The sequence below is a fragment of the Nematolebias whitei genome, chromosome 3, assembly GCF_014905685.2.
Source record: "Nematolebias whitei isolate Nwh7 chromosome 3, NemWhi1, whole genome shotgun sequence".
Classification (NCBI taxonomy): domain Eukaryota; kingdom Metazoa; phylum Chordata; class Actinopteri; order Cyprinodontiformes; family Rivulidae; genus Nematolebias; species Nematolebias whitei.
In genome coordinates, this window is record NC_056500.1 from 31,800,858 (window position 1) to 31,813,098 (window position 12,241).

Sequence of the window (12,241 nt, forward strand, 5' to 3'; positions counted from 1 at the left end):
TGGAATCCGGTTTGTACAGAAAGTACACACATGAAGACCAATCACGAGAATCTGCCACAAGCTGTGTGCGAAGCTTGTATACGCTTATCAGTTCAGCCGAGCTCACAGACTCAGAGGCGTCCTTGAAGTGCCAGCTGCATCCCTGCAGCCTCACTCAGCTCATCCATCTCTCTCTAACAACATAAACATATGATTCATGGGCAGAGTTAACATTCTCCTCCATAGTAGTTAAAAACATCCATAAACTCTTACCAAAATCTCACCAACAAAAATTTAACATAGTAGAAAAAAATTCTGACAATAGGAAAACAGTGAAACAAATATGGTATGTCTTCTATCACTCAGTATGTCTACAAATGGGTTCAAGTATGGCCAACATGAGAGGCACTGACAATCTTATGGTCACAATTCAAGGTGGCTACCTCAACAATGGAGGCATGAAACATTGCCCACTCAGATTCAACCCCCCCCCCCCCCCCCGACTACCACCACTTCTGCCAAGATACACTTGAAGAATTAAAGCTATTTCTAGCAGGTTCTTCTGCCAATCATTCTCGGCAAACCCTAATTACACATTTAGGTCTACTGGCGTACTACTTCGGCATCATCCCCTGCCATCTAATCCAACTTATCACCAGGCAGTAATCAGTTGACAGCTCAGCTCCTCTATTCACCCATGTCAAAAACATATGGCACAGCTAAGATGACAAAACTACAAAGTTTCATCTATTTAATCAGACTTCAGTTTCTTTAGCTTATCATGGCACTGCTTATAAGTCTAGGTGTTGCCATTCTGTTCCAACATCTCTGATATCTCTATGTAAATGCACTAATTTCTTGTGGTGCCATCTGACAACACTATCAGAGAGGAAATGGAGGCTCAGATGTAGTTTGCAGTTTTGCTACAGTGGCATAGCTCTGCTGATCAATCAATGGCTGCTGTCTGCTTACATCAAAATTGCCACCTCAGAGCAGTTTACTTGGACATACCAACAAGGTGTTCCATAAACCGGGCTGAGTGAGATCGGGTACCGGCAGTGGGCAGGCCCCTAACTGGTGCATTGTAGTACAGAACCGATGAGAGTTGAGACAGTGGCAAAGCATCATTAAAGCATTAGAGCACAGAGGAGCTACCTTATCATTTACCTAGGAAAATTCCTACACACAGATTCCAAGCAGGGAAGCTTTATTTAGGCTAACACTAGCTCGATGTCTCTCACCATGGGCAATTCCAGAGTGGAATAAGTTCAAGCCCCTCTTAAGGAAACTGATTACAAAACCCACAACATGCATTGTGGTGACTATATTTAGTTGGTACCTATCTGCCTCACACATAAGTTCTGGCTCCTTCCCTGTTGCAAAGGTTACAGTCCTTGCCCGAAGAGCCAGCTTTGGTAAGCAAAGGTTCCAAAGAGCACTAAGTCCCCTGCCTTTGGCTGACACTCTTAACACCAAACACCAAACTTGTATGGCCCCTCCTGCTGGTGGTGGGCTCACAGGAAGGTAAACCCATGTAACTTTTGGCAGACAGGGTACCATTGGTAGAGGCTGATTCACCAGGTGTTGGCCAACAATCCATTTCCCATGCCTGGTTCCAGGCCTTGGTAATCCATGTTTGGGCAAAGGACTTCGAGTTCCTTGCTGTCTTTTGCATAGAGGAGTATTGTGTTAACAATATATGGCAAAATAAAAAAGCAGAAATAATAATGTGAATGCCCAGTCAGCATTAACGTTTCAGTGTTTCGTGTTTCTGATAATCGGTCAGAGGAACTCAGCTGATTGTTTTAGGGTCTGGAAGGAATTTCTATTTTCAGTTAGCATGTTTATAGAAAAGAACAACTCGCAGCTGAAAGAGATTTTACATTTTAGATTCTGATACATGTTGACACTATTTTTAACAAGATGTTACTTATCATATATTTCTTTTGCTTTTTCAGGAATTGCCTGTATCGCCTTTTTGTTTGTGGATGCTCTCAGTCAGCCTGTTCAGATTGCAGCTCAGGATAGATCAGAGAACTCCAGCCTCCCTCTTCATCCAGAAAACTTTGAAGAGCTGACAAATGTGGTTAAAGTGGAGGACATCGAGACGAGCCACGATCCAGGTAGAAACAACATCTGTACACGTGATGCTATGTTATGGATAAGATAGAACCAGCCTCTCTGCAGGTGAATCTAACCAGAAATAGTTATTAGTATTGTCATTGAGAGAGTAGATCGTAAATTATATTTAGATGCTAACAGATATAATTTTTCTCCAACCCAGACTCTAGCCTGTCTAAATATATCCAACTGTGAACAATTTGGTCTATATACAGAAAACAAAATAAATGTAAAAATGTTTGCCTATAACTATACACCAAAACATAGCTTTTTTTTAAGATTACCAGTATCTATTTTTAGGTATAATTTTATCAGATTACAAAAACAATAAAAGACATCCATGGTTTGATATGACAAAAGACTTGAAAAACATCTATAGGACAAATTTTACAGAAGGGTTTCCCTGATAATAGGTAGGAGAATGGGAATAGTAGAATGGGAATTGTGAAAACCTGTTCATCGTTTCTATTCCACACTTTACCTGTAGACATCTCACCAAAACAATTAAAATAAACAAAGAAGAAAGAATATGCTATTTGTTGTCATCATTGTATATACAATGATGAAATTAGTTCTCTGCATTTAACCCATCATACGTGAGATACACCCAAGTGGAGCAGGGGGTAAGTGCCCCGGAAACAGTTATGGATTAGCTAGCTGTCTTGATCAAGGACACCATGGCATGTGGGCATGACGAGGAGTTGAACCTGCAACTTTCTGGTCCCAAGTCAGCTGCCCTACTTCTACACCACAGCCGCCCTAAACTTAAAGTGGAACAAAGTGATTTGTCAATTCGCCCTAAACTTAAAGTGGAACAAAGTGATTTGTCAATTCATGTGGCAAAGGCAAAAAAACCCAGCTTACAACTCAAAACCCTGCAACTACCAAAAGATTAGGGTGGACTGTTCCTATTCAGTATGCATACCGTGAGAACCGATCAACAGAGGATGCCATCTCCTCTGTGGTCCACACTGCGCTCAACCACCTGGAGCAGAAAAACTCTTACGTCCGTATGCTCTTTGTGGACTTCACATCCGCCTTCAACACCATGATCCCCCAAACCCTGATGGACAAACTATCCACACTAGGACTAAGCCCCTCCATCTGCAACTGGGTACTAGACTTTTTAACAAACAGACCACAGTTAGTGAGGATCCACAACCTCTCCTCCTCCACCATAACCCTCAGCACTGGCTCTCCTCAGGGATGTGTGTTGAGTCCCCTCCTGTTTACTCTGCTCATGTATGATTGTGCAGCTACCCATCCAGGCTGTCACATTGTAAAGTTTGCAGATGATACAGCGGTGGTGGGATGCATCACAAACAATGATGAGTCCAGCTACAGGCAAGAGGTGGAACACCTGGAGAGCTGGTGCAAAGAGAATAACCTTCACATCAATGTGAAGAAGACAAAGGAGATGATTGTGGACTTCAGAAGGAACAAAAACATCTACACCCCCCTGAACATAAGAGGATCTGCGGTGGAAGTGGTCTCCAGCTACAAGTACTTGGGTGTACACATGAATGACAACCTCAGCTGGAGCAACAACACCACCAGCCTGATCAAGAAAGCTCATCAGAGACTCTACTTCCTCAGACGGCTGAGGCGAGCTGGTCTGGGAAGCTCAGTCCTCACCTCCTTCTACAGGTGTGCAGTGGAGAGCATCCTGTGCTCGAGCATCAATGTGTGGCATGGAGGCTGCACAGCTGCAGAAAGAAAAGCTTTTCAGAGAGTGGTGAAGGCTGCACAGAAATCTGTCGGAATCAGCCTCCCCACCATCACAGACATCTACACCTCCAGATGCAGGAAGAAGGCCACCTGCATCATGAAGGACCCCACTCACCCAGCACACACACTTTTTGCCCCACTCCCCTCAGGAAGGAGGTTGAGGAGCATTAAGTGTAGAACCACTAGACTGAGGAACAGCTTCTACCCTGAGGCTGTTAGACTCATGAATCTCTAAGTAGAATAATCACTGAGAAAAACCATATCTTGTTGCTGTTGATCTGTTTCATGTTGCTGCTGATCTGTTTCAATGTTGATGTGTTCATGCGTGCACATCTGCTCACAGACTCATGTTCATGTTTGTGCCGATGTTCAATGTTTTTATGTTATGAGTGCTTAGTGTATATTTAGTTGATGTTTTTCTTAGTTCATATCTTAGATGTTATTACTGTTTTTCTTATACATTTTATTGTTGGATGTAACTGGGACCTTGTGTACATAATTTCGCTCCACCACATGTACCACATGAGGTGCGACTGACAATAAAGAAACTCTGACTCTGACTCTGACTGACTCTATTATGCTTGTAGGACTACAAAGCAGCACAATTTTAGTACTTTGTCCACAGCACAGTTAAATTCTTCACACTGCAGATAAAATTGGCCCAAATTGTGTCAGCCTATTGTTGAAGAGGGAGCTGAGCTGCAAGGTAAAGCACCCTGTTTATCAGTCGGTCTACATTCCTTACCCTAACCTACAGTTACACACTGTGGGAGGTGACCAAAAGAACAAGACCACAGATAAAACCAGTCAAAATGAGTTTCCTTCACGGGGCAGTTGAACTCTCCCTTGGAGATAGTGTATGAAATTCAGTTATCTGGGAGAGACTCAGAGTAGAACCGCTGCTCCTCCACATTGAGAGGAGCCAGTTGAGGTGGTTTGGGCATCTAGTAAGGATATCCCCTGGATGCCACCTTAAGGGGGTTTTCTGGGTCTGTCCAACTGCGATGAGACTCTAGGGAGGACCCAGGACAAGCTGGAGAGACTGTCTCTCGGCTGACCTGGGAATGCCTTTGCATCCTCCCAGTATAGCTATAATGGGTGTCTGGAAAGCATTGTTTTGTCTTCCCTGCTCAAGCTGCTCCCCACACAACCTGACTCTGAGACAAAAAAAAGGATGGATGGATGGATGACTGGAAAGTAGGAAGAAAATAAACAAATACAAAAAACTGTATTTGGGTATTAAGATTTCAGCATGAACAAAGTCTTGGCTGGTAAGTTTGGTAAATTGTCAAGTAAATGTTTTACCCCAAATGTGTGTTATGTTAGTGTCTCGCGGGTGTGGGGATACTCACAAGCCCCCCACCCCCAGCTGATTGCCTCAGTGTTGGAGTTTCCCCAATGAATTAGAGGAATGCCTCCTTGTGGATATGGGCTGCAGGACAAGAGATTCTCACAGTTTTTTGTGCTTATGCACCAAACATCTGTTCAGCTTACCCAGCCTTTCTGGACTCTGATGATGATGTTCTGGAAGGGGTTCCATCTGGAGATGTCCTTGTTCTACTGGGTGACTTCAATGTCTGTGTGAGCAATAACGGAGTCATCTGGAAGGGTGTTATTGGGAAGAACAGACTGAACTGGGAACAGTTAGTGGAGTCCCCAGTCTGTGCGACTTTCATCTCATACCTCCAGTATAGATTTTCCCATAACCTGGGGGAGGTCGGGGGCATGGAATCTGAATGAGCCATGTTTAAGGCCGTCTACTGCAGATGCGGCTTCCGGAAACTGTGTCCTGAAGGTCATTGGTGCCTGTCAGGGCAGCAACCAAAGTAACCACAGGCTGTCAAGTTGAAGAAAGAGGCCTTCAGGACTTGGCTGCCTCGGAGGACTCCTGAAGCAGCTGACAGATACAGGATGGCCAGAAAAACTGCAGCTTTTGTGGTTGCAGATGCAAAATCTCGGGCATGGGAGAACTTTTGGCCATTATTAGGGAAGTTCTGGCAAACCATTTGGTGCACTGATGATGTACTGAAACACAGCTCTGTTCTATTGCCTCCACATTCATGGACCCCTAATAACTAGCATAAGTGAAAAATAGAATACTGCACAATACTTTTTGCTTTTTCTGCTCCTAGGTGGCACACACTCTTTTGAACTCCCATAAACATTACTAAAAAGACACACCGGTATTTATATTGGCAACAAAAGGGAAAAAACTAGATATACTTTAAATCTATGTATTTGATCACTGAGATTTGTTAACTTTTTGATTGATTTGGGATCTTTTTAAATGTTCTTGTTCAAATCATTTTTATATAAAACGTTAATAAAAAAAAAGTAAAATAAATAAAACTACAAAAAGTCAGAGGTGTGAATATTTTAGGAAGCTGCTGTGCTTTCCAAGTTTGTTGATTAGCCGTGAAAATTCTCAGTTTACTGAAGACATGAAGTTGAAGAGTTATTTACACCTTTAAGTCTTAAACAGTTTAAACTCAAAGACATTCAAGGTTATACAATAAATGGAGCTGGGTGATTAGGAATATCACTCAGAATTGTATAGTACTTTGTATTTAATAAACAAATGCACAAACAAAAATTTAACCTGTAATTTGGAGAAAAATAAAACTCATAAAGAGCATTAACTCATTGCACATTTTTGCTCAATAATGTTTTCTTTAAATTACACCGATGCTCCAAAGTCTATTTAAAGTTGTCTGTTATCAAACTTATAATTTATCTTTTACACATTCTACTGTACTTGTCAGAGACAGCATGATTCCTGTTGTTGTCTTTTTTTTGTTTTTGGGACTCAAACAGAAAGTAAGAATCAGTTACACGTGTTTCCTTTTAACCAGCAGGACAGCTGTACGTGCGTTTTGACATCTGGGAGCAGGGTAACGTCAGTCCATTGCAGCTGAGCGATAAACTGCAGGGGGCACTGCGCCATGCCCTCTGTGACGTAATCATGGAGACAAGAGTTCTGCCACACCCTTTGTGTGTTGGATCTTCAGTAAGCACAAGTCAGAAGGAAGAGTCCAAAGGTAAGACCTTGACTCAAGCTTTTAACTTTTAAACTGTTCAGTTTGTTAAAGTTAATTTATAAACAAAATCAATTAACTGAAAATCTAAAAAAGTTAAATCTGGTCCTCTGGACATGCAAAAAACCCCAAAACAAAGCAAAACAACAAAACCTGAGAGGGTGAATAGTACACAGCCATCAGTGTGCTAATGATCCATTGTTAGGCTGATGGTCCTTCTTGAGCATGTGATCAGCTGGTTTTGGTTGTCAGCAGCAAACTGGTTGATCCACTCTGAGAAGGTGCTATTTAAGAGACTGAGCTGAAAACAGCACCTCAGACTGAAGAAGTCTCTCGGACGAGAGATGAAACGTTTCTACATTTTTTGTTGTTTTGCTTTGTTTTGGGTTTTTTTGCATGTCCAGAGGACCAGATTCAACTTTTTTAGATTTTTCTACCTGGATTATTGAGCATGCATCAGGAAATTAACTGAAAAGTTTCTGCAGATATATGGACAGCACGGTGGCTCAGTTAGTAGAGCTGTTGCCTTTCAGCGAGAAGGTCGCCGGTTCAAATCCCAGCCAGGAACATTTCTGGGTTGAGTTTGCATGTTCTCTCCGTGCATGCGTGGGTTTTCTCCGGGTACTCCAGTTTCCTCTCGCAGACCAAAAACATGCATGTTAGACTGATTGGTAACTCTAAATTGTCTCTAGGTGTGAGTGAAAGAGTGAATAGTTGTTTGTCTCGTTTGTCTCTATGTGTCCCTGTGATGGACTGGAGACCTGTCCAGGGTGTCCCCCTCCTCTCGCACAGTGACTGCTGGATATGGGCACCAGTGACCCCTGTGAACTGTGCATTCCTGTTGATGATACAGTAGAGGTGGTCAGTTTAAGATTAAAATCAGACACGACTCTGAGCAGCAGGACCACGCTTTCCACAGAACAACTGTGTCAACTCTTGAAACTGTGCCTGCAGTCAACCTACTTCACATATGGGAAGCAATATTATAAGCAGAAACATGGGTGTGCTATGGGGTCTCCAGTTTCTCCTATTGTTGCCAACCTGTACATGGAGGAGGTAGAAAAGAGAGCCTTGACGTCCTTTTCAGGGACACCACCAAGTCATTGGTTCAGGTATGTTGACGACACCTGGGTTAAAATTAAATCTCAGGAAGTCCAACATTTTACTGACCACATCAACTCTGTGGATAAATACATCAAGTTCACACGAGAAGGTATAAAAAATGGCAGGTTGTCTTTCTTGGACTGTGAGGTCTCAGTTTCTGATAGAGAACATTTGCAAACTGAGGTGTACCGCAAACCCACCCACACAGACCAGTATTTGCAGTTTGACTCCCATCACACTTTGGAGCACAAGTTAGGAGTCATCAGGACTCTGTATCACAGAGCAGACAGCGTCCCCACTAGCTCAGGAGCCAGGCAGAAGGAGAAATCCCACACAAGACAGGCTCTAGAGCAATGTGGATACCCTAACTGGGCCTTCCTGAAAGCAGAGAAGAAACCCAAACAGGACTCCAGTCAGCCAACAGGTGAAAAGGAGGAACCCAGACCCAGACCAGTGGTCATTCCATATCATATGTTGAGGGAGTATCAGAGAAACTGAGACGTTTATTTTCTAAACATAACGTCCCAGTGGCTTTTAAACCCCAAAAAACATTACGGCAAAGACTGGTTCATCCCAAAGATCCAGTCCCCCGGCACAAACAGAGTAATGTTGTGTATGCTGTTCAGTGTCAGGAGGGTGATCAGTCTAACATCGGGGAAACAAAACAGCCACTGGCCAAAAGGATGGACCAGCACAGAGGATCAACATCATCAGGCCAGGACTCTGCGGTCTACACTCATCTCCAGGCCAGCGGTCACTCTTTCAGGGATGAAGATGTTCACATCCTTGATAGAGAGAAACAATGGTTTGAGAGAGGAGTAAAGGAGGCCATTTTTGTGAGGAGAACCCATCCATTGTTAAACAGGGGTGGAGGCCTCTGTATTCAACTGTCCCTCTCTAACAGTGCTAGTATCACTCAGCCCTCTGTGAATGTCAAGCGGCTATCAGGGCACTATCAGTTGTTAGGCTGATGATCCTTCTTTTGTATGTGAACAACTAGTTCTAGCTTTTGGATAAAATACGAAATGTTTCAATAAAAAGAATCTGCCCAGAACCTGACTTTGTTAGATCACTCAGCCAAACTTGTTGACTTTTTTTTTTTTTTTACCAAGTCTGAACAGAAAATATATGATCGAACCTGCAGAGACACACTGTCAACACAAAGGAAAGATAGAGCCAAGCCCTAAACTATGTTTATGTTGCTTTAATAATCTAATTTTTGTTTCTTTTATTTTTAAGCTACAGATATAAAACGGTTGTAGATGATCCTCTTTTTTTCTTGATTCTGAACCATCCTCAATACTGGGAACAGTGTTGAAACTTTATTTTTTCTGAGTGTCATTATGCAATGTTTGTGTGTGTGTGCTTTTTGTGTGTGCGTGTGTGTAGGGCAAGTGATTTGTTCATCTGAGATGCAAGAAGTAAAGGCCAGCCCCCGACAGTGCAGTGGCCCCAGTGTCTTCGGGAGCAGTCCCTCTCCCATCAACATAACCCAAGTTGGTGGTTCTCCTGTGACTGGGACCAGCACCCCCGAATCAACCACACCCACCAATAAGAGCACACGCCGAAGCTTCTGGGACATACTGGTCTGTTTCCAACAATTTGAAACTTTTAGTGAAAAGATGGGTCCTCCAGGAGCAAACTGCCAAGCCATTGATTACATTAATTTTTTTATTTAGCTTTTTATTGCTGTTTTTTTTTTTTTTCAGTTATTATTTATCTGCAACATAACTTTGTTGCAGAGTGTTGTTTGAAAGTGTTTGCTTGTTTTTCATTCCATCAGAGTAAACCAGATTCAGGTGAGCTGGGCAGCCCAAAGACAACGGATGACATCGTGCAGGAAAAGGGAGATGAGGGGCGAGCGGCTCGACGAAGGCACAAAACAGAGAACGTAAAGCAGCAATGGAGCCAGGAGAGGGCTGTGGCTGTGGAGCTGGAGCAGGCCCACAGGTGGGTGATGGAGAATGAGTGTCAGACTGAAGTGAAGTTTTCTTTCTGATTCTAGCTCTTTCACAAACAAAGCTGAACTTCAGTGAACACACGAATAAAGCACACTTTGATTTGATATTAAGATTTAACTTTCTTTTCAGCTACCGACAGTCAGTATGATTTTTGTTACACAAGAAGTTCTGCAGATGTACATGTGATTATTGTTGCATGGATGCTCATTTATTGTTAAAAATAAACATTTAAAATTCAGATGACTGCATTATAAGCCCCAAAAAATGACTGTGTGTGTGTGTAGGAGGCAGGTGTCTCAGTTGGAGGAGGGAGATGCAGGAACTTTGCACCCCGTCTACCAGAACATCGGCCAACTGTGGATCACTTTCATGGCTAAACTGGGTTAGTTCCTCCTGTTTAAACAACAAAAACAAACAGATAATTTATAATAATATTTTCTGTTAAAATGCAGTGATGCCAGGAGGTGAAGGACTTTATTATTGTTTTTATTAACTGGACTGGTAACAGTTAAAGAAGTTAACTGAACATAAAAAGTACAAAAGTTACAAATAATGAAAGTCATTGCACACTATTTTTTTAAATTACCGGAATCTGAATTGTTAAATGTTTTGAAATATACCGTAGATGTTTAAAATAGAGGTGGCATGGTGGCGCTGTTGGTAGAGCTGTCACCTTCTCAGTGAAAAGGTTGCCGGACTGAATCTCAACGCGGCCTTTCTTGGTGGAGTTTGCATGTTCTGTCCTCATACTACGGTTTCCTCCCACAGACCAAAAACATGCATGTTAGGCTGATTGGTAACTCTAAATTGTCCCTAGGTGTGAGTGAGAGAGTGAATGGCTATTTTGTTTCTATGCGGCCCTGTGATGGACTTGCAACCTGTCCAGGGTGTAGCTCTCTTCTTGCACAGTGACTGTTGCACATGAGCACCTGCAACCCCTGCAACCTGGAAAGGATGAAGCGGGTAACGGTGATGGATGAATGTTTAAAATAATATAAAGTATGATGGATTAATTCAATTCTAATAAACATAGAGAAGATACTATCATTTTTTGTGTTTTCTCCCTTCTTGTTTTTGTCTCTGTGAATCTGGGCTGCTGGGGAACAGGCTGCCCCTCCATTCAGCAGTGCACAACTGAAATAGCATTCAACTTCCTGCTGCCATCCATTTTGACAGAGATTGTAAGTTTGGTCACCTCGTTGGCGAGTGACACCACAGTGAAGGCCTTTAGGAAGATCAGGTGAGTGTTTGTGCAGAAATCTCCACCTTAGAACCAAATACAGACACAGCTTAAAGGTCAAACTTTATAAAGAGAATCTGTCCAATTTGTTCTCTGTTAAATTATGATTGAAGAAAAACAAGCTAAATATTAAACTGTCAGAGTGAATGGCCTTTCACATGTAGGGCACAACATTCATCTAGTCACTGTAAAACATGGAAGGAGTTTGTTTGGAAAGTGTTAATATGTTGTTTTATTAAAACTTTACATAAAAACAAACAACTACACACAACAGCAGTGCTGGAGACGATGCAGACATGGAAATGCCAATCACTCACATTTTTTGGACGTGTCATTGACATTTTGCCAAAGTTTTAAAACTGGATCTTGCACTATCCATTATTAAAGTATGAGTTTGGGATCACTTTCTACTAAGAGCAGACTAATTTTCTCAAAAGCTCAATATATGTAAAATTGGCTGAATTTTATCTTTTTTGTTTTTGTTTTCTAAGGTGAATTGGATACTTTATATCATTACAGTAGTATTGACATTACTATGGTGATACCATTACATCAGCCCTGAATGGCTGGCACTTGTTTTTTAGGAGGGATCCAAATTGACAAGTCAGTCGTCATTCAAAAACAAGCTCATCTTTTTCTCTAGGCTCCTCATAAAGTATGCTCGCCTCATAGCCCTGGAGGAGCTGAAGCCACTGATAGAATAGACCAGGGTAATAGTATGTAGAATCCAGTGACAACGGCATTGCTTATACATTGGCTTTCATATCTGTGGATTTGTCAAGGACATAAATAACTGGTCACTTTTCATGAAACACTGGATACTGTCCCCACAAATTAATTAAACACAGACTGGACACCAAGTGTTGAAATGCTTTTGTTTATCTAAGGTAAAAGGTGGAGAGTAGAAGCAAGTCAGCTCTGTAGGAAAGCATGAACCCATGACGTTTGACACAAAGGTCACAGACTGACCCTGACATTATTAGGGGGAAACTGTGTATGTGCCTGAGGCATATACAACACACACACACACACACACACACACACACACACACACACACACAAACACACACACA

General features: G+C 42.2%; 1 protein-coding gene across 1 annotated transcript; it reads left to right on the forward strand.

Moving 5' to 3' along the window:
- Positions 1-368: 368 nt before the first annotated feature.
- On the forward strand, positions 369-9,966 carry LOC119407468 (KICSTOR complex protein SZT2). The gene is made up of 5 exons (XM_037674294.1): positions 369-435; positions 1,938-2,102; positions 6,684-6,866; positions 9,357-9,553; positions 9,751-9,966. The coding sequence occupies exons 1-5, from the start codon at positions 369-371 to the stop codon at positions 9,964-9,966; spliced, it is 828 nt and encodes a 275-aa protein (XP_037530222.1).
- The last annotated feature ends 2,275 nt before the right edge of the window (positions 9,967-12,241 follow it).

Excerpts from the sequence above, each read along its gene's own strand:
- LOC119407468 (XM_037674294.1), top strand. The coding sequence starts at position 369 with ATGGCCAACATGAGAGGCACTGACAATCTTATGGTCACAATTCAAGGT. Across the intron at positions 436-1,937 it reads TGGCTACCTCAACAATGGAG|GAATTGCCTGTATCGCCTTT; the intron begins GCATGAAACATT and ends TTGCTTTTTCAG. Across the intron at positions 2,103-6,683 it reads CGAGACGAGCCACGATCCAG|GACAGCTGTACGTGCGTTTT; the intron begins GTAGAAACAACA and ends TTTAACCAGCAG.